We start from the raw sequence: 23,131 nt of genomic DNA, 5'->3' as shown, positions 1-23,131 counted from the left end.
CTATCTTACCTGTCTTTTGTTTCTTCTAAGATGCAAGATGCTAATTAATAAAAGCTGAATCATTTTGTACCGGTTCTTTATAGTTATTTGACTATGTAGTTATGTGACTGGGTAGAATCTTTATTTCTTGTAGAAACTCTTTCCTATGAGAGTGTCCCAAGATGATGTCCCTCCTGGTCCCCAAGGATGGTGACTCTACTCACCTTGAAAACTAGTTACTACTTTGTGCAGACGACCACCCTGGTGGTGTACAACCTACCACCTATCACATTTCTTCTAGACTCAATTTACTATTCCCCACGTTTTCAGGAGTATGCCATTTGCAAACCAGGACTCTGATCAACCCAGAGGTCCACCCTCTTTATACTGACACCCAGCATGTCTCTGAGACAAAATGTTTCACTGCACATCAATGCCACTCAATTCTCAAATGAATTCACTAGCACCTCCGTGGTGTGTCATATTCTGATTGCATCAAATACGTCATCCCTAATAATAAATGTAACATCACATCTTCTGAAATCTCATCCTCCACTTTTAGGAATTTAGGGAACTCTCTTCCAACTTTTCCCCGTATCCTGTTACAGCTGCATGTATCAGCTACTCCCTCCATCCATGATAAGCTGACTGCACCAGAATAAACATCTAGACACAGTTGGGAGCTTAAACATGTTTTCTGCTCATCACAGGCATTGCCTTCACCACTGTCTCCGAACTTAAAAATACTTTATATGGAGTTAATGTTATTCCACCATATTCTACATGGCTTCCACAATGTGAAATTTCCAGCACATGCAAGACACATCTCTGCATGTGACCAGATCCACTAATTAAATATAAGTAACTCAGCTACTCCACTCTCCAATGGACAGCCCCATTATTGCAGATTTATCATTTAAATGCTCCAGGACATTGGCTCATGGTTTTTCATCTGCACCTCCAGGGCCCATATTTCTGTGCTTTCTAGCTTTGTCCTATCAGTGCTCTCGAATCAATATTTCAATTAAACACCTGGAAATTCCTAAAAACTAACTGGTTTGTACATAGGAACCCTGCAATATTACTCAGTTTGGGTGCTGGATAAACTCACATCACCCGGCACATTTTGGGGGAGGTAGGTAAGCAGAGAAAAGACAACCAGGGCTTCCACATTGACTATTAGATGATATACGTCTAAATTATGAAAACTCTCAGACATGCTTTACAATAGGGATTTCAAAGTCCCCAATAGCTACATGGTTTTCCTCACCATTGATTCCGGACATTGTGCTGCCCATGACACAGAATATAAAAATCTTAACTTTGATATCTCACGTACATCCTACCCTCAAACCATTTAATTTAACCATGTCAACCCCATGTGAAAAGAAGAATGTCTTTTCCAATTTGGTCAAATTACTATGCTCAGTGGTGGATCACACTGTCCCTTGTGTGCTAATTAAGCCACATTTCTCCACAACCTCCTTTTATAAAAAGCATCTTCTTCTAGGAAATTAACTGCATCTTAATCCTTGATTCAGTCACTATGCTTTTCTCCACTTTTTAAAATTAAATTTTTTTTAGTTTTTATTCAAATTCCAGCTAACATACAGTGTAATATTTGTTTCAGGTGTACAATATAGCGATTCAACACTTCCATACATAACCCAATGCTCATCAAAAGTGCACTCCTTAATCCCCATCACCTACCGAACCCATCCCCCATCCACCTCTCCTCTGGCAACCATCAGTTTGTTCTCTATAGTGAATAGTGTTTCTTAGTTTTCCTCTTTTTCTCCCCCGCCATGATCGTTTGTTTTGGTTCTTAAATTCCACATCTGAGTGAAATCATATGGTATTTGTCTTTCTCTGACTTACTTTGCTTAGGATAATACACTCCAGCTCCATCCATGTCGTTACAAATGGCAAAATTTCATTCTTTCTCGTGGCTGAGTAATATTCCATAAAATAAATCTCTTGGCATTTTCTGCATACTGCTTCCATTTTCATAACCGTATGTATTCTCAATTCATTAGAAGTGAGATTTTATTCTCTCACTTTCATAGTCATGAGAAGAAAACAAAATAAGTCACTGACGGTGACTTGTAAGATTTTGCCTAATAGCGTTCCTAACACGATTTTGTTGGTTTCTTGTCTGCAACTACTCAGTGCCGGGTTGGCTCAGGGTTCGCCCCTGTCCATTCCTTTCTCCATCTAGTCTCACTCTGTGTTGACTTGAGATCGCAGCATCTGCTAACCATTCCCGAATTTCCGTATCCGGCACGACCCCTCTGCCGGCGCTCAGACACAGGTCGAAGTGCCCACGTGAAACAGACACCCGAAACTGCCCAGGCTCCAGACTGGAGTCCCGACCTCCCCCAGCCTCGCTCAGGTGCGGCCTCCCCACCTCAGGGGCTCGCACAGCGCCCCTCGGGCTCCCGGGGCCCACTCCGCGCGTCAAGGCCCCGCAGCACGTGGCGCTGGACCCCAGGAGGCCCAAGAGGGGCCGCGTGGTGCGCGTGCGCCGCGTCGCAGCGGGCTTCCCGCGCCCGGGTCTCGGCGGTCACCTTACGGCTCGAGCATCCGTCTTCGCTCCAGGAAGATCGCCAGGAGGTGAGGCGCACGGGGGAAGTCACCAGCCGGGCCAAGAATCCGGTTACGGGACCTGGCCCGTGCCCTGACCCCGGGCGGAAGTCCCGCCTCCTGAGCCTCGACTTACCCGGCATGAGAGGGACGGCCTCGCCCCCGCCCCTTGATCCCACTCTGAAGAAGCGCGTCTGAGGCTGCTCCCTGGACCTCGCGCACTCTCCCGGAGAAGACACGCTTGGAAAGTGCCCCACCGCCGATTGTCGGTAAGGAAAAAACCACATTACCCAGAAGGCTGTGCTCCGCGTGTCTGCGCGGGCGCTGGGCCAATGACTGCCCAAGACAGGGGCATTTCCTGCGGCCCGCGCCGGCGGGGGCGGGACTTCCGGGCCCTTTGAGGCGTACGTCATTCGCCTGCGCCGGTCGGGCAGTGGGGCTTTGAGCGGCAGGCAGGCTACCTTTCGGAGGCCCGAGCGGAGAAGGTGGTGTGGGCCGTAGGTCCCACCTCCGTATCTTTTTACAAGCCTCACACCCGTCCCTCATCCTCCGTAACGGGGTGTCACGTGAGCGCCCGCTGGCGCGCGGCTCGCTATCCCCGCAGCTCTGACGCGACGCCTGGGCCTCGGGCGCATTTCACACTGGGGAAACTCAGGCTCGGAGTGCGACAGTCAGCCGAGGTCACCCCGCTCTGGGCAGCGAAAGGGTGGCAGTCGGCTGAATCCTGCAGGCCCCTCGGCCGCTGCCCCTCCGGGTCCTGCTCTATGCACAGGGTCCGATGATGGCGGCGGCGTGGATGGACCCGGTGCGGGTGAGTGGACGACGCTCCGAGCCTTGCTTCCGCGCTGTTGCGGAGGGGCTCCCAGGCAGCCTGGAGGGCCAGAATGCCATTCGATTTCCTTTTCTCCTCGTCGTTTGTTTACAGCAAGTGGCGCTGGCTGGTCACTTTGTCCGTGGCCCTGCGTCTGTGGCGGGTCCCTGGCAGGTGTTCAGTCAGTGCACAAAGGATGAAAAGTGCTTACTTCCAGGGGCTTGCGTCACTTAGTCCAGCCCGCTGCCATGACTTGCAGGTGCCTCCCCGGTTCTCCCGCCGACCTCCTCCGACCTTGCCTTCTTTCCGGATGCACCGGCCTGACCATGCCAAGTTCTCTTTCATCCCCCTAGCCTTTGTCCTTGCACTGGCCTTTGCCTGGGATACCGCCCCTGTGACTTTGTAGGGCCTCTCTCTCACATCCTTCTGGCCTCTGCTCAGACGTCGCTCACTGGGAGAGATGTTTCCTAGCAGCTCAGGCTAAAATGGCCCCTTCCCTCCTTGCCCATCATCTGGCATTTTTGTGTAGGGAACCTGGCAAAATTAAATAAGTGTTCGTGGTTGAATTTGTCTAGGGTGTTGTGGGAGCAAAGAGAAAACAGTAACAAAAGAACCGTGATAGCTCGCTTTCACTGGTTCTTGCTGTGGGCTGACAGGCAGGCATAACATATCACCTCATTTAATCCTCAGCTCCTCGGAGTTGGGTTGTGTTATTATCTCTGTTTTGCACAAGAACACTTTGAGGCTCGGAGATTTAGTGTCCAAAATCACTGCAGCTCTTAAGTAGCAGAAACAACCAGTGTGTTGACCACCACAGCCTGTATTTTTACTCCTTTCTCTACAAAAAGCAGATAGGGATGCCTGGAGGTGACACCTGGAGTCAACTTTGTAAGCCAAGCGGGCTCCCTTACAGGCCTTGGGCATGAGGTGGGGATATGGCATTTTAGCAAGTGGAAGTGTGTGGACAAAAAAAGGTAGATTGGTTGTTTAAGGAGTCCCCAGAGTACCTGTGTGATTTCCATGGTCCCCCTATCCCCATCTGCTGAGACCTGCCCTAGGAGGGCCAGACTGTGTGGTCATTTGCTGAATGTTCCATCATACTCTCAGCCATGACAGACACTGTGGCAAAGGCTGGTCTCATGGGCACAGCCTGCGTTGTCCTCAGTAACTTCTGTTTTCTGGGCCTGAAGTATTCTTTCCTCAGGGATATGTGCTGGTGAGACTCAGGTGGAGGGGTTTGAATTCCCTCAGAGTTGCCAAAGGGGGTGGGGGGAAAGACTCAGGTAGGAAGAAGGAACATTGACTCATGGTGGATTCTCCTTAGTAGTCTCTGAGGAACAGAAGGCAGTGGGACCCGATCCAGGCCCTGCCACTTCCCAAGCAGGTGCCACCACCTCAGGTGATCGTCCTGTGAGGTGGGCGATGATGAATTCACTCCTCTGCCCACGTCCACAGAATTATGTTCAATGGTGGCTGAAATGAGTGTGGCAGAGAAATTTATCTGAAATGCTTCACATCTTCTTTAACTCCTTTGCTAGTGGAGGAGTGTCAAGATTATGCCATTAGACTCTAGACCAGAGGGACCTCAGTTCAAATCCTGCTTCTGCTCGTACCACATGTAAACTGTGGGTGAGCTACTAGAGTCCCCTGGACCTCAGGGCCCTGACTGACACAAACGTGATAATGATCCTGACCTCACAGGCTGTGGCCAGTCACCCCAGTGTTTCTTTTACAAAGATTTTTTTCTTTAATTCTCATAACCATTACTGCTCAGTGAGAATTATTGTATTGATCCAGAAATTGAGGCTGAGAGAAATGAAGTGAGGCTCCCAAGTTCACACGGCAGGCAAGTGTTGATTCTAGACTTCAGAGCTGGGGACTTTCATTCACATTAGCAAGACAGAGGTCAGCATGAGTCAGGCATGCAGTGAAGATCAGTGAGTCTTGGCTGCTATTGCTGCAATTATTATTGGTACTGTTTTCATTATCTCTGTTACTCTCTCCCATTTCTGTGGCATCTTAAAGCCCTTACCATTCTGTGCCTCACAGTCCCCACAGGAAGGTCCTGCCCTCACACCATTCTCTATTGGCTCCCACATAGGAGGCTCTGTCTCTTATGAGTTGCTGCTGTAATTAGGACAAAACAGCATCTCTGCCTCCTTGAGTCCAGCACAGAGCTCAGCCCTCAGGGGGTGTTTGGACACTCTGCCCCCTTGCCATCGAGAGAAACGGGCTCTGATTCCCATCAGTAACCCCAAGACCAACACACTGCCTCTGTTTGACTTTTCAGATGCCTGTGACCTTCGATGATGTGGCCGTGACTTTTACCCAGGAGGAGTGGGGGCAGCTGGACCCAGCCCAGAGGACCCTGTACCAGGAGGTGATGCTGGAGACCTGTGGGCTCCTGGTCTCTCTGGGTAAGGCCTCCCTAACTCTGCGGTGTGGGATACCTGTCACTTCCTTCACTCTGCTCTTTGGCTCCAGGCCTGGCTGCTTGAGAAGGTGTCTATAGCCTTCCTTTCCTCCTCCCCACTCAGTCATATTCTGGACTCCTCTTCCTTCCTGCTCTCCCGTGTCTCAAGGAGTGTTAAGTAAGAAACATAGTGTACTTTTTTTTTTTTTAAGATTTTATTTATTTATTTGACACAGAGAGAGAGATAGCCAGAGAGGGAACACAAGCAGGGGGAGCGGGAGAGGGAGAAGCAGGCTCCTGGCCGAGCAGGGAGCCTGATGTGGGCCTCAATCCCAGGACCCTGGGATCATGACCTGAGCCGAAGGCAGACTGAGCCACCCAGGTGCCCCACATAGTTTACTTTGGGTCACAGCCAAAGGAGAAGGGTGTGTTGGGAGGAAATGGGGGTGTCTCACAAAACCTAAAAGCAGGAATTCCAGCTGGGCCCCTTGAGGGACTGATACAGGAACTTAGAAAAACACAATCCCTGGCTTTTGGAGCTTTTGTCCTGGCTTCTCTCTGTGGGTCTGCTTGTGTCTCTCTTTTCACAATGATTTTTTTCTACCACAGCTATTTTGCAGCAGGAAGTGGCTGCCCAGTCTTTGCTGTGTGAAGCCCCATGGTCATTGTCTCTACTTCTTTCTGTATGCTGATACTGTTCCTCTTCACTCGTTTAATTCTTCCAGCATGCCATCCTTGGCAAATAAGAAAAATAGGGCCACTGCAGCGAGTCCCTCATAAAGCTTAATCTGTTCGATTTATTTTTTTTAATTTTTTTTTAAAGATTTTATATATTTATTTGACATAGAGAGACACAGCGAGAGAGGGAACACAAGCAGGGGGAGTGGGAGAGGGAGAAGCAGGCTTCCCGCTGAGCAGGGAGCCCGATGCAGGGCTCGATCCCAGGACGCTGGGATCATGACCTGAGCCAAAGGCAGACACTTAATGACTGAGCCACCCAGGCGCCCCAATCTGTTCAATTTAAAAGACACATCTTCATTGTGAAAAGCTCTCCTCTGCATTTTTTGGTGGTTTCTTTTGTGAAATGTTGGCCAGAATAGATGATATTTTCTATTTATGCATGTGTCTCTATTTGACCAAATTACTGAGTGCAGTTCCCAGCTTTTTGTTCTTAGTGGTTCATGAAATGGTGTCTAGCATCACCAAGTCTGCCTCTTCTCTTGACCCCCGTTTCTTGAGGATTGAATCCTCCTGCGCACATCCCCCTCCCCCTCTCACTGCTTTAGCCTTCTTGGACTCAGGTTGCTGGCCCCATACAAGAGTGTTTGCTATTTCCTTTTTACTGTAATGCTTAGGAGACCAGGATCTTTTGCTTCTCCATATAAACTTGAGAATCAGTTTGTTGGTATCCACAAAATGACTTGCTGGGATTTTGACTGGTATTGCATTGAATCTACAGATCAAATAGGGAAGAACTGACATCTTGACAATATGGAGCCTTCCTATCCATGAACATGAAATATCGTTCCATTTATTTTTTTTTTTGATTTTGTTTATTGAAGTTGTGTAGCTTCCCTCATACAGATCCTATATATATTTTGTTAGATTTATACCTAAGTATTTCATTTGGGGAGTACTAATGTAAATGGTAATGTGTTTTTAATTTTAAATTCTACTTGTTAAGTTCTGGTATATACAAAGGCATTTTGTACATTAAGCTTGTATCCTGCAATCTTGCTATAATTGCTTATTAGTTCCAGAGGTCTTTTGTTGATTCTGTTGGATTTTCCACATAGGTGACCATGTCATCCACAGATAAAGAATTTTATTTCTTCCTTCTTAGTCTGTATACCTTTTTCTTGCCATATTACATTAGCTGGTGCTTTCAGTATAATGTTGAAAAATGGTTAGCGAGGACATCCTGCCTTGTTCCTGATCTTAGTGGGAAAGCTCTAAGTTTCTCACCTTAAAGTAGGTTGTTAGCTGTAGGTATTTTTGTAGATGTTCTTTATCAAGCTGAGGAAATTTCCCTCTATTCCCATTTTGCTAAGAGTTCTTTTTCTTTTTTTTAATGAATGGATGTTGGATTTTATCAATGCTTTTCTGCAGCTATCAATATAAATGTGTGATTTTTCTTTAGCCTGTTGATGTGATGGATTATATTAATTGATTTTTAAATTTTTATCCAGGTTTGTATATCTGGGATAAATCCCACTTGGTTGTGGTATGTAATCTTTTTATACATTGTTGGGTTTGATTAGTTAATATTTTGTGGGGGATTTTTTTACATCTATATTCATGAGAGATACTGTGTATACTTTTCTGTAATGTGTTTGGTTTTGATATTAGAGTTACAGATTTCCTAACTCAGACTTACAGATTGAGTTAGGAAATACCCCTCTGTTTCTGTCTCTGGAAGAGAATGAAGGGACTTGGTATAATTTCTTCAGTGTTTGGTAGAAGTCACCAGTTAACCCATCTGGGCCTGGTGCTTTATTTTTTTTGGAAGGTTATTAACTATTGATTCGATTTCCTTAATAGATATAGGCCTATTCAGATTTCTGTTTCTTCTTGTGTGAGTTTTAGCAGATTGTGTCTTTCAAGTAATTGGTTCCTTCATCTCAGTTATCAAATTTGTGAAGATAAAATTGTTAATAGTATTCTGTTAATATTCTTGTAATGTCCATGGGATCTGTAGTGATGTCCTCTGTTCTATTTCTGATATTAGTAATTTGTGTCATTTCTCATTTCTTCTTAGCTTGGCTAGAAGCTTATCAATTTTATTGATCATTTTAGAGAACCAGATTTTGGTTTTGTTGCTTTTCTCTATATTCTGTTTTCAATTTCATTGATTCCTGCTCTAACTCTTATTTCTTTTGTAGTGTTTATTTTGCATTTAATTTATTCTTCTTCTAGCTGCCTAAGGTGGAAATTTATATAATTAACTTCAGATTTTTCTTTTAAAAAATAAGCGTTCTGTGTTATAAATTTCCTGCTAAGCATGCTTTGTTTCATCCTATAAATTTCGCTAGGTTGTATTTTTGGTTTTTTAGTTAGTTTGTTGAAAGTTTATTTTTTTATTTTTTTATTTTTTAGTAACCTGTACACCCAGCATGGGGCTCGAACTCGTGACCCCAAGATCAAGAGTCACATGCTCTTCCAACTGAGCTAGCCAGGTGCCCTGTATTTTTGTTTTCATTTATTTCAAAATATTTTTTACTTTCTTGAGATTGCACCTTAGACCAATGTGTTATTTAAAAGTGTGTTGTTGGGCGCCTGGGTGGCTCAGTTGGTTAAGCGACTGCCTTCAGCTCAGGTCATGATCCTGGAGTCCCTGGATCGAGTCCCGCATCGGGCTCCCTGCTCGGCGGGGAGCCTGCTTCTCCCTCTGACCCTAACCCGTCTCATGTGCTCTCTCTCATTCTCTCTCTCTCAAATAAATAAATAAAAATCTTTAAAAATAAAAAAAATAAAATCTTAAAAGTGTGTTGTTCAGGGGCGCCTGGGTGGCTCAGTTGTTAAGCGTCTGCCTTCGGCTCAGGTCATGATCCCAGAGTCCTGGGATCAAGCCCCACATTGGGCTCCCTGCTCAGCGGGAAGCCTGCTTCTCCCTCTCCCACTCCCCCTGCTTATGTTCCTTCTCTCACTGTGTCTCTCTCTGTCAAATAAATAAATAAAATCTTTAAAAATAAAAATATAAATAAATAAAAGTGTGTTGTTTAATCTTTACCTATTTAGGGATTTTCCAATTATCTTTATGTTATTAATTTCTAGTTAATTACTTTATTGTCTGAGAGCAGACATTTTGTGATTTCTGTTCTTTTTAAAATTTGTTAAAGTGTGTTTTTATGGCCCAGAATATAATCTATCATGGTAAATGTTCCATGTGAGTTTGAGAAGAACATATATTCTGTTTTTAGATGAAGTAGTCTGTAGATGTCTGTTATATCCAATTAATTGATGGTATTGTTGAGTTCAACTATGTCATTACTAGTTTTCTGCCTGTTGGATCTGTACATTTCTGATAGAGGGGTAGTGTGGTTTCCAGCTTTGATAGTGGATTCATCTATTTCTTCTTGTCATTCTATCAGTTTTTGCCTCATATACTTTGACATTGTGTTGCCAGACACATATAGATTAAGGATTTTTATGTCTTCTTTGCAAATTAACCCGTTTATCATTACATAATGCCTTCTTTATCCCTGGTAACTTTCCTTGAAGTTTCCTCTGTCTGAAATAACATAGGTATGCTTGCTTTCTTTTGATTGGTATTAACATATTTTATTAACATATTAGTGTATTTTTCTCCATTCATTTATTTTCAACATGTATGTGTCTTATTTATATATTTACAGTGGGTTTCTTATAGACAACCTATAGTTGGGTTTGTTTTTGTTTTTGTTTTTAAGATTTATTTATTTTATTTATTTTTTTTTTTTTTTTAAGATTTTATTTATTTATTTGACAGAGCACACAGGCAGGCAGAGCATCAGGCAGAGGGAGAGGGAGAAGCAGACTCCCCGCTGAGCAGGGAGCCTGATGCAGGACTCGATCCCAGGACCCTGGGATCATGACCTGAGCCAAAGGCAGATGCTTAACCGACTGAGCCACCCAGGCGCCCCTATTTATTTATTTTAGAGAGAGGGAAAGCATGAGTGGGAGGGGCAGAGGGAGAGAAAATTTCAAGCAGACTCTGCACTGAGCATGTGGAACCCGACACGGGGCTCAATCTCACTACCTGAGCTGAAACCAAGAGTCAGACGCTTAACTGACTGCCACCCAGGCACTCCGGGTCTTGTTTTTTGATCCACTCTGACAACCTCTGTCTTATAATTGGAGTATTTAGAAAAACATTGATGTTCCAAGTGATGTTGATATAGTGGGATTAATATTTACCATGTTTGTCACTGTTTCCTATTTGTTGTCCTATTCCTGTTTTTGTCTTCCAGTCTTTCTGCCTGGAATAAACCTTTCTCTTTACTCAGAGTAGCGAGCCTTCCTCAGACTATCGATACTCAGGGATGCCATTTGTGAAATGATGGAAGCCAGGGTTTTTTAACCTACCAGGTGGGGTGCCATCACCTGGGCAGTGTTTAAAATCTGATGCCTAGGCTTCACCCCAGAGGTTTTATGTAAATTAGTCTGTGGTGGCATTCAGGCTCACCAGGTATGGCTGATGCACAGGGAGGTAGAGGCCCCTGACTGGATTAATTAGAAAGCACATTCAGGAGATAGGTCTGAACAGTGTTGGGATTCTACATGATGGAGATCAAAGGGAATTGGTGCTGTCTCTGGAGCCAACCCTAATGTCTACAGTCTTTGGGGCCCAATAATGATGTTTTATGCATTGGTTTCCAGGTCATATCATTTTGTTTGCATGGATGGGAGCAGCTTCATTCTGAGGCCTTCTCCAAATTCTGAAGTCCCAGTCTAGATTGAGAGGTTTCTTTCTTCTCACCACAATTTCCACATCCTTTTCCTTTCTCCTTGAACAGGCTGTCCTTTGCCCAAACCAGAGCTGTTCTACCCATTGGATCATAGCCCAGAGTTACAGACATTGAAGAGAGGCCTCTCCCCTGACTCCTGCCCAGGTAGGTGCCAACAGCTGGCTGGGTCAGGGTCATGACAGCTTGCAGACAGCACAGCGATTACTGCCACTGGAATTTGTGGAAGTTTTATTACTGTGGCCTCTCTAGAGGCTTAGGATCCATGGAGCCTTTTAACCTGTGGTCCTTCTGCCCACCCCCTCCAGCCCTATAACAATCTCCAGCGCTCCTATGGAGGTGTGGGACCTATTAGATAATAAGTTCAGGCTCTCAGTTCCAGCTGCTTGGGCTTAAAAACTAGCTGGGACTCACAGCAGCCTTGTGGCCCTGGGGAAGGTGCATATCTCACTGTGCTTTTATATATAAGTTCAGCCAATGTAAATCTAACTGCTCTAACAGGCATATTCCAGAATCTTGGTGGCTCAGCATATGAAAAGTACTTTTCTCACCCAAGGACCATGTGGGTCAGTGTGGAGCTGTGTACCATGCAGTTATTTGGGGACCCAGGTAACTCCTATCATCAACATGAGACTTGCACGTTGTCCTGGCATCTTCCAGCTGGCAGAGGGGAAACGGGAGAAGAAAGGAAGGTGTAATACCCACTTCCACATACACTATTTCTCCTCACATTCCACTAACAAGACATCTGGCCACACTTAGGCACCTGGGGCTGGGAAATGAGGCTGAGGTGTGTGTCCAAGGAGAGGAACAAATGGTTCCGTGAATGTAGTTTGCAACACTCAGTCTGTTTGCAGGTCATTGGGTTGTTTGAGGATGTACCAGCTTGTGCATGAAACTGGCTCACACCGGCCCTGACCCATAGTGAGTGAATGGCTCAGCAAAAGTAAGCTGTTAGTGTTATTCAGATCATAATATTAGTTCTAATGAATAATGATAGTATCTCCCATTTCCTTCTGCACTGCGAGGAAACGAGCTATCCTCTGCATCCCACCCTTCCTCACCTTCTCCATCCACCCAGTCTCCGGGTGCCAGTCAGACGCTCAGAAGCACTCCCTTGCTCCATGTCTTCGCACCCCTCCTGTTTGCTTAACCTTCAAGGTAACATTTTGCCTTCTGTTCCCCAAATCTGGGTTGCTGAGGCCCTGGGGATGTCAGGTGTGGTGACCAGTGCCTTGTAATATTTGATATATACCATGGTGCCCCCTTATCTGTGGTTTTGCTTTCCGTGGTTTTAGTTACCCGTGCTCTCCCCTCTGGTGGTCCCTTGGGCTTTCATCCCAAGTGTGTGTCTGTTCGGCCCCTCGGAGTGTGTTCCAGATCTTCACCCTTGCCACTAGTCTCACATCTGTGGAAAAGTGGAAAAGACACTTCGCGCTCAACATGCCTCAGAGGGAGCTCATGGTTTTGCCTGCTCCTGCCACCTCCCATGCGTGTTAGAAGGCCAGATGCAACTTCAGATAACTGCTCAACACCTCCATCTCTACTAACCCCTACATTCAGACATCCTGTCCATTTCCCATGAACGTCTTCACCACCTCCCCTCCTCCCTGAGACCCATCCCTGCACTCCTAAGTCCAGGTTTTCAACTTTTGCCTGGGTGATAGCTGGTCTCCCCACATCTCCTATGTGCCTCTGATCTGCCCTGTCTCCCATACTGGCTCCCCCAGCCACTGAGAGCTTGTTCTAGACCTTCACCACATCCCCCAGCCACGGCTGTCTTAGCATATTTTCATGTTGAAAATCGTCTGTGTGCTTGTGTTGCTTGATCACCAACTGTTACAGATTGATCTGAATCTCTCATATGTGTGGCCTCCCTTCTCACCTCCCCCCAGAGGAGGCCTTGTCCCCTTGTCCCCTTGTCCCCATGTCCCCATGGCAAATTCTCACACTAGAGGTCAGATCACACCTTTTCAGGGAACTGGCTTCTTGCTTCACTGCTTTTCTGCCCTTTCTGTAACTTTACCCATTCTCTGTTCAACATAAAAATATGCTTGGTTGCATCATACTAGGGGAAAGTAAATGAAAAAGTCATGGCTCTCCAGTGTCTTCACACTGGTATCAACTGCTTTCCCTGTATAACCTTTTCTGTAACGTTTTCTAGGAAAAGTTGTCTCATTGTTTTTTGGGTTTTTTTTTTAAGATTTTATTTGTTTATTTGAGAGAGAGAAAGAGAGAGCACGAGCAGGGGGAAAGGGAGAAGCAGACTCCCCACTGAGCAGGGAGCCCAATGCAGGGCCCAGTCCCGGGACTCCAGGATCATGACCTGAGCTGAAGGCAGACGCTTAACCAACCGAGCCACCCACATGCCCCAAGTTGTCTCATTCTTGCAAGAGATGTCTATCTTGTGTTCCATTCTTCCATTTCCTATTATTTTCTTGCACTTTTTTTATTTTAATTTTAATTAATTTATTTTTTAAAAAGATTTTATTTGTCAGAGAGCACAAGCAGGGGCAACAGCAGGCAGAGGGCAAAGCAGGCTCCCAGCTGAGCCAGGAGCCCGATGCGGAACTCAGTCCCAGGACCCTGAGATCATGACCTGAGTCAAAGGCAGAGCTTAACTTACTGAGCCACCCAGGTGTCCCTTCTTGCACTGTCTGAATGAGTTGTAACTCATATGCTCTGTTGTGCAAAATCTTAAGAGGTCAGCTTGATGAATCTTTGTGTACGTAAAAGCCCATATAACCACCACCTGTGTTAATATTTGATATATACCATGGTGCCCCCTTATCTGTGGTTTTGCTTTCCGTGGTTTTAGTTACCCGTGGTCAATTACAGTCCAGAAGCAGATGATCGTCCTTCTTTTTTTTTTTTTTTTTAAAGATTTTATTTATTTATTTGAGACAGAGAGAATGAGAGACAGAGAGCATGAGAGGGAGGAGGGTCAGAGGGAGAAGCAGACTCCCTGCCGAGCAGGGAGCCCAATGCGGGACTCGATCCCGGGACTCCAGGATCATGACCTGAGCCGAAGGCAGTCGCTTAACCAACTGAGCCACCCAGGCGCCCAGATGATCGTCCTTCTGATGTATCATTAGAAGGTCACCGGTAGCTTAATACTATGTCACATGCCTCTGTCATTCTCCTCACTTCATCTCATCGTGTAGGCATTTTATCATCTCACAGCATCACAAGAAGGGTGAGTGCTGTATAATAAAATACTTTGAGAGAGAGACCACGTTTGTGTAACTTTTATTACAGTGTTTGTTATAATTGTTCTATTTTATTATTAGTTACTTCTGTTAATCTCTTATGTACCAGATTTATAAATTAAACTTTACTATAGGTTTGTATATATAAAAAACAGAGTATATATAGGGTTGGTACTAGCCACAATTCCAGGGACCCAATGGGGGTCTTGGAACAAATCCCTCACAGATAAAGGGGACTGCTGTACATTTCCAGCACCTCGTCAGGGTCTCATGCCTTCAGAAGCCCTTCTGCTAGGTAATCCCTCTTGAGACCATCAGCATGAATTTGTTTTGACTATGGAACCCTACCATATGCTGGGTGTGTATTTGTCTCCTTTTGACCATCGTTATGTCTGTGAGATTCTTTTCATGTGGTTGCATATAGTTGGAGTTCGTTCACTCTCAATCTAGCGTAATATCTCATTGTATGAAAAACTGCCATTCATTTATCCATTCCCCTCTTGGCGGGCATTCCTGTTGTTTTCAACTTAATGCTGCTGAGAATATTCTTGTTATGTGTTTTCGTGCAGATAAGCACTGGTTTCTGTTAGGAATAGATTCTGGTATGTTTCCAGGTCAGGTTGGCTTTATTGGAAAAATGCCAAGCAGTTCTGAAGAAGGCTGCTCCCTTTCACATTCCCACCATTCACATGTGAAAGTGGTAACATCATTCTCTCTGTGCTTTGAGGCCCTGTGAGGGGGTTCCTCTGTACCACAGCACTGGAAATGTTCCTTATACGGTCACTGCTTTACTCCTAATTTTCAAATATAGCAGTAACCATAGTGATAATGGGTGATGGCCCCCAATTTCCCAAACGATCCTCCAGTGGCTGGCACTGTGCTGACCACTTTATAGGCATTTTCTCATTTAACCTTCAGGACAGTCGGTGAGGCAGAAACTCAGAGTCTCTCAGTTTTTCAGACGAGGAAATTGAGATGGGAACAGCTAAGTAATTTGTCCAGTATCAACTCACTTGGTACGGGCAGAATTTGTGCCGAGTGTTCTGGCTCCAGAGCCAACTCTCTTAACCTCCAGCTATGTGAATTCATAATGCAGCAGACTTTTCAGGTTGTATCGTGAGCATCCGATCCTCTTGGAGTCTCTGCCCCTAATCTCCCAGGACCTTCCTTGTCTTCTTATTCTGGTGACTTTAATGTTGGCTCATCAGGCATCTCATGGACCATTCTTTTTATTCTTCAATACTCTTTTTTTTTTTTTTTTAAAGATTTTATTTATTTATTTGACAGAGAGAGACAGAGAGAGGGAACACAGGCAGGGGGAGTGGGAGAGGGAGAAGCAGGCTTCCCGCTGAGCAGGGAGCCCAATGCGGGGCTCGATCCCAGGACCCTGGGATCATGACCTGAGCCGAAGGCAGATGCTTAACGACTGAGCCACCCAGGCGCCCCTTATTCTTCAATACTCTTCAAGGTTAATCCACACATTCTGACAGTGCCAATTTATATGCTTCCTAATTAGGTCCCAGATGTATATTATATGACTAACCCATAATAAAAAATTAGAGCTGACATGTAGTTATGTTTTGCTCAGTGTCTGGCCTCATCCTGAACACGGTTCACATAGTAAATGTCGTAAATGCAGGATTTCACTTCATTCTCAGAGTCCTACAGGACAGTCTCTGTTTCTAGCTTTATTTTTTAGAAGACAAAATGAGGACTTAGGAAATTTGAGTGCCTTGCCAGGTGCCACGGAGCTAATACTAAGTTCTTGTGGGACTTGGGCCTAGGGTTTCTGTGGTCAGAGATCATGATCTTAACCATAATACTGCTGTGACCTCTAACTTTTGTTTAGTGGACCTCAGGTACAGATTTCGATTAATCATAAACCTTGGTTTATGACACACTGTCATCACTGATTCACGAATGACCTTGCTTAATTGATGTGTTAACTAAGTTACTTGCTCATTCATTTCCTTTTTGAAAATAATACACTTAACATCACTGACTTCAAAAATGAGAACATTACTCATACCAACTGCCTAGTCAATATGGACTGCTGTAACAAGAATGCCACAGACTGGAGGATTAAACAAGAAACGTTGATTTCCCACAGTTCTGGAGGCCAGAAGCGTAGAATCCAGGGGCTGGCAGATCTGGTGTCTGGTGAGGGCCCTCTTCCTGGTTTGCAGATAGGAGTCTTCCCTTCTATCTTCACATGGCACTGAGAAGATGCAAACGCTCTTATGTTTCTTCTTGTGTGGACACCCATCCCATGTCAGGGGCTTGCACTCTTACTGGCCCCATCGTCTGGTGCACTGAAGGTTCCCTGAATCTTGAAAGACTTTACCTTTGTTCATTCCATCAACTAAGGCTGAAATGGCTTTCCTGTTTTCTCTATATGGCAGTTTCTCGCATTCCCTGCCTAGGAACCCTCCCCGACCTCTTTCCAGCTGCTGTGGAGGCTGCGTCAGGTGCCCCTTCGCTGGCCTCTTATAGCACCTGGAGGCATTCTAGCTTTGAGCAAACCCAGCAATGCAGTGTCACTACTCTGTGTACTTGTCCCTAGTTGCCAGACACTCTGTCCCCCAACTGTTCTCTCCCTCTGGGTTTCCCCTCAAAGGTTTCAAGAATTCAGGGTCCAAAAAGAAATTGCAAACTGGATTTCAGAGATTTGAAAACATGGCAGGCACAGAGCCACTGTTTTCGTCTTCTTATTCCCACTGAAATGGCAATTTTGTTTTTCTGTGTTGCCATTTCTAATAAGCCCTTCTGTATATTGTATTCCCTTCAGGTGACAGTACAAAACCCGGGACCACAGAGCTTTCCCTTTCTCACCTTGCCTTATCTGAGGAAGTCTCACCACAGGAACAACTGACTCAGCAAGCTCTGGGGGACTCCCAGCTGGGGCAAGGCAAGAATCAGGATAGGCCATCAGAAATGCTGGAAAGCCAGTTGAAACCAGGGATAGACCCCCAAACGGAGAAGCTCCCTGGGAACATGAAGTCTGAACATGATGGTTTAGGGACAGGTGATGGTGTACACTCAAGGACTGTACGGGAGCTGATCCCTCCAGGACATGTTCTCCACGAATATGACTCACAGGGGCTACTGAAAGATCCCTTGATTCATAAAGGGAAACATCCCTATCAGTGTGAGGAATGCGGGAAAGTGTTTACCAAGAATTGCTTTCTTGTGCGACATGAGCAGATTCACACTGGAGCGAAGCCCTATGAATGCACCGAGTGTGGGAAAACTTTCAGCAAGAGCACACACCTCCTCCAGCACCACATGATCCACACAGGGGAGAGGCCCTACGAGTGCACAGAGTGTGGGAAGGCCTTCAACCGCAGGTCACACCTCACAAGGCACCAGCGGATTCACACTGGAGAGAAGCCTTATAAGTGCAGTGAATGTGGAAAGGCCTTTACCCACCGCTCCAATTTAGTCTTGCATAACAGAAGCCACACTGGAGAAAAACCCTTTGTGTGCAAAGAATGTGGGAAAGCCTTCCGTGATAAGACTGGTTTCCTTCGACATTACATCATCCACACAGGAGAGAAGCCCTTTGAGTGCATAGAGTGTGGGAAGGCCTTCAACCGCAGGTCCCACCTAACATGGCACCAGCAGATTCACACTGGAGTGAGACCCTTTGAATGCAGTGAATGTGGGAAAGCCTTTTGCGACAGCACGGACCTCATTCAGCACTACGTCATCCACACAGGAGAGAAGCCATACAAGTGCCTCGAGTGTGGGAAGGCCTTCTACCGCAGGTCACACCTCAAGCAGCACCAGAGGAGTCACACTGGGGAGAAGCCCTATGTGTGCAGCGAGTGTGGAAAGGCCTTCACCCACTGCTCTACCTTCATCTTGCACAAAAGGGCCCACACTGGAGAAAAACCCTATGAATGCAAAGAATGTGGGAAAGCCTTTAGCAATCGATCAGACCTCATCCGACACTTCAGCATCCACACTGAGGAGAAGCCCTATGAGTGCACAGAGTGTGGGAAGGCCTTCAACCGCCGGTCATACCTCACGAGGCACCAGCGGATTCACAGTGGAGAGAAGCCCTATGAATGCATGGAGTGTGGGAAATCCTTTTGCTGGAGCACAAGCCTCATCCGACACTCCGTTATCCACACTGGAGAGAAGCCCTATGAGTGCAGTGAGTGTGGAAAAGCCTTCAGTCGCAGCTCATCCCTCACTCAGCATCAGAGGATTCATACTGGGAGAAACCCTGTCAGTGTAACAGAAGTGGGAAGACCCTTCACAAATGGGCAGCCATCAGTCACCCTCTAAGAGCTCCTATTGGGGAAAGACTTCTTGAATGTAACCACTGAGGAAACATCTTACTCAGAATCTGATCATTCATACCAAAGAGAAACCCCTCAGTTTCCTTCCCTATGAGAAACCCTTTTGTTGTAGGATATCATTTGTCATCTGAGGAGTCACACTGGAAATGTACCCAGTCTAGAGCCTTATTCTGCGTCTGTGAATTCATCCAGGAGTGTGATCCAATCATTCTCATGAACTTAGCATAACCATCAGCCACATCTTTCTCCTCAGTTTACACTGAAAAATTATCTCAGGGATATTTAAACAAAGGAAGAGGAGACATAAAAGAGAAATTCAAGCATGGTTTCTTTCAGACTTCAGTGACAAGCCTATGGTAGTTTGTTCCTTATCTTATTTGGGGAAGGGGGGATGTTTCAGAGATGAGAGAGCCTTGTCCCCTTTATCTTGTGTATACTTCCACTGCTGTCCATTGTCAGGACAGTTGGACATTTAGGGTGTGTCTGAAAACATTTATTGAAAGCCTTTGTTCTACAGCTTCGTCTCTACCCTTGAGTAGCATAAGTCTTAGAAATATGAAGGCTTGAGTTATGAAATACTGTTAAATTTCAGGAGGTAAAGATGTACGTATAAATAGGCCCACTGTACCACACTCTTAAGACTTTGTTTTAAACAAAAACAAAATGTTTTTTCATGTGTCTTTAACAACCCACTACTTATACTTGCTCTTGATCTACTTGTTTATTGGTTTTTTTGTGTGATGAGGACGGCAGTGTAGCTACGTGACCTTCCCAGATGAATCTGAATTCTTCCCTCTGATTGCGGTTCCTGAGCTTCTCCAGTCCTTCTTAGGCTTCTCCCAAGTCCACATCAGTTGTTTTCTAGGGGTTGAATTAGAGCCAAAACAAAATCAAATACATAGCTGAATTAGCTTAAGAAAAAATAAACTCAGAAAAGCACAGAGAAGAAATCTCATTTTTAATCTTACAAAAGATCCTGTGAAGATTTGCTATTGAGGAAATTGACTAGAATTTTAACAGATGAAATTGATATGTGCACATGCAGGTATCTGAGTTTCACAGTTGTTACCATGGCCTTAGTCCTGGTATAATAAGTAATGAGTAGTACCTTTTATCAGGGTCTTTTGGAATCCCTTCTTTGGTTTTTTTTGGTTTTTTGTTTTGTTTTTTGAGCTATGCATGATAGTATTACCTCACACTAAGAATTATGCTGTGAAGAAAGGTGTAAAAATAATCATGCATTCACGTTAACCCCCCCTCAGGGCCTTTTAAATCACCACGTATGTACTTTTGTTATATTGACTCATGGCATTATTATGAAGGGACCTCTTAATCCTTTTCATGTCGTGTAAGAAGTCTTAAGCTCTCAGTCCTGAATATTTTCTCTTAAAAGTTTCATAGTTTTACCTTTTATGTTTAAATCTCATCCGTGTTGAGTTCATTTCTGAATTACCATGTGAGGTTAAGTTGAGTTTCTTGTGTTTTTGCCTAAGGATGTTCAGTTGGCCGGCACCATTGGTTGAAGACTACACTACAGTATTATGCCTCCATTGAATTATGTTTGCTCCTTAGTCAGAATCAGTTCGGCATGTTTACGTTGGTCTGTTTCTGAGTTCTCTGTATTATCCCATTGATTTGTATGTCCAAACCTGTGCCATACCATACTGTCTTGATTACTGTAGCTTTCAGAAAATCTTAAGATTGGGTACCCTAAATTTTAAAAATTGATTTAGCTTTCCATATTAATTTCTTTCCCTTAGCTTCCTGTATGCACTTTGGTGTGTTTTTCTGTATTTATAAAACATCTTGCTGGGATTTTGATAAACATTATATTAGTCTATGGCTCATTTTGGTGAGATTTGGCATCTCTTTTATTGACTCTTTCAGTCCATGAATGTGGTATGTCCTTCATTTATTTAGATCCTTTTTTATTTCGTTAGTGTTTTATAATTTTCCATCTGTAGATCCTGATCATATTTTGTTGGATTTTTATCTAGGCCCTTTTTTGGGGGAGTCATCTATCATAGTGAGTTTTTAATGTCAGTTTGCACATGATCATTACTGTTACAGAAAAATACGATTAGTTTTGATATGTTGACCTTGTTTCCTACAACCTTGCAGAATTCACTTTTTCTAGATTTTTTTTTGTGTGTGGATTCTTGAGGATTTTCTTCATAAAAAATAATGTTATCAGCAAATAGCAAACATCTTTTGTCTTCTTCCTAATCTGTATCTCTTTCATTCCCTTTCCTATTTTTATTGTACTAGCTAGAACTTGCAGTGCAATGTTGAATAGAAGTGGTGAAAGAAGACATACTTGCTTTGTTCATAACGTTAAACAGAAAGCATTCAGTGTTGGGGCGCCTGGGTGGCTCAGTTGGTTGGGCGACTGCCTTCGGCTCAGGTCATGATCCTGCAGTCCCGGGATCGAGTCCCACATCGGGCTCCCTGCTCGGCGGGGAGTCTGCTTCTCCCTCTGACCTTCCCCCCCTCATGCTCTCTCTCTCATTCTCTCTCTCTCTCAAATAAATAAATAAAATCTTTAAAAAAAAAAAAAAGAAAGAAAGTATTCAGTGTTGACCATTAAATATGATGATAGCTGTGGGGTTGTTTTTTTTTTTTTTTTTTTAACTCCAATGTAGTTAACACCCAACATTATATTAGTTTCAGGTGTACAATATAGTGACTCAGCAGTTCCATATATTACTCATTGCTCATCAAGATAAGTGTACTGTTGGGGCTCCTGGGTGGCTCAGTCAGTTAGGTGACTACCTGCGGGTCGGGTCATGTTCCCAAGGTCCTGGGATCAAGCCCTGCATCGGGCTCCCCACTCAGCGGGGAGCCTGCTTCTCTCTCTCCCACTCCCCCTGCTTGTGCTCTCTCTGTGTCAAATAAATAAGTAAAATCTTAAAAAAAATAAAGTAAGTGTATTCTTAATTCCTTTCACCTAATTCACCCATTCCCCCCAGTCACCTCCCCTCTGGTAACCATCTGTTTGTTCTCTATAGTTAAGGGTCTGTTTTTTGGTTCGTCTCTCTATATACAGATGTTCTTTATCTAGTTTGGAAAATCACCCTCTTAATTTGCTAAGAATTTTCATTAAGAATGAGTATTGAATGTTGCCAAACGCTTTTTCTGCTTTGGTTGATGTGATCATGTGATTTTTCTTCTGTAGTCTGTTTATATTACGGATTCCTTTGACTGGATTTGAATGCCGAACTGGCCTTGTCTCCCTGCAGTAAACTGCACCAGGTCATGGAATATTATTAATAATAGCATTCTATTTGCTAGTATTTTGCTGAGGAATTTAGTGTCTAAAATCATGAGCATATTGGTGTATAGTTTAATTTTTTTGTACTGCTACTGGTGTCTGAGCACTCCTTGCTTCCCAGAATGAACTGGGAAGTGTTCCTCTTTTCTTTCTTCCTTTCTTTTCCTCTTTTCCTCCCTCCCCCTGAATGCGATTTTGTGGAATTGGTATTATTTCTTATTTAAATATTTGGTAGAATTCTCCAGTGAAATCATTGGGATACTTTTTGTTGTTGTTGTTTTAAAATTTTTATCTATTGGGCGCCTGGGTGGCTCACATGGTTAAGCGTCTGCCTTCGGCTCAGGCCATGATCCCAGCGTCCTGGGATCGAGCCCCACATCAGGTTCCCTGCTCCGCGGGAAGCCTGCTTCTCCCTCTCCCACGCCCTCTGCTTGTGTTCCTGCTCTCGCTATCTCTCTCTGTCAAATAAATAGATAAAAAAAAAAATTTTTTTTTTAAGATTTTATTTATTTGACACAGAGAGACACAGCAAGAGAGGGAACACAAGCAGAGGGCGTGGGAGAGGGAGAAGCAGGCTTCCCGCCGAGCAGGGAGCCCTATGTGGGGCTGATCATGACCTGAGCCGAAGGCAGATGCTCAATGACTGAGCCACCCAGGCGCCCCTTTCTTTGGGATACTTTTAATCACATATTGATTCAACTTAATTGGTATAGGACTATTCAGAGTATCTATTTTATATTGGGTGGGTTTTGATAGAATGCCCTTCTGGAGGAGTTGTTCCATTTCATCTAAGTCTTCTAATTAAATCGTGGAATTGTTTGAAGCATCCCTTTATTATTCTTTTCATGATAGGAAGATCTGTGTTTATATCTCCTGTTTTATTCCTGATATTGGAAATGCATATCTACTCTTTATTAATCTTCTTAGATTTTTATCAATTTTATTGACTATTTAAAAGAACTAGCGCTTTTTTTTTAAGATTTTATTTATTTATTTGACAGAGAGAGACACAGCAAGAGAGGGAACACAAGCAGGGGAGTGGGAGAGGGAGAAGCAGGCTTCCCGCCGAGCAGGGAGCCCGATGTGGGGCTCGATCCCAGGACCCTGGGATCAC

The 23,131-nt window shown here is 44.4% G+C and overlaps 1 protein-coding gene across 1 annotated transcript; it reads left to right on the top strand.

Moving 5' to 3' along the window:
• Nucleotides 1-3,341: 3,341 nt before the first annotated feature.
• Nucleotides 3,342-18,732, top strand: ZNF543 (zinc finger protein 543). Its single transcript, XM_044911296.1, has 4 exons — nucleotides 3,342-3,373; nucleotides 5,664-5,790; nucleotides 11,282-11,377; nucleotides 17,228-18,732. The coding sequence occupies exons 1-4, from the start codon at nucleotides 3,344-3,346 to the stop codon at nucleotides 18,730-18,732; spliced, it is 1,758 nt and encodes a 585-aa protein (XP_044767231.1). The 5' UTR covers nucleotides 3,342-3,343.
• Nucleotides 18,733-23,131: the final 4,399 nt, after the last annotated feature.

The sequence above is a fragment of the Neomonachus schauinslandi genome, chromosome 16 (genome assembly GCF_002201575.2).
Source record: "Neomonachus schauinslandi chromosome 16, ASM220157v2, whole genome shotgun sequence".
Taxonomy (NCBI): domain Eukaryota; kingdom Metazoa; phylum Chordata; class Mammalia; order Carnivora; family Phocidae; genus Neomonachus; species Neomonachus schauinslandi.
Note: the sequence above shows the minus strand (reverse complement) of the source record. Positions and strands in the feature narration are given on the sequence as shown.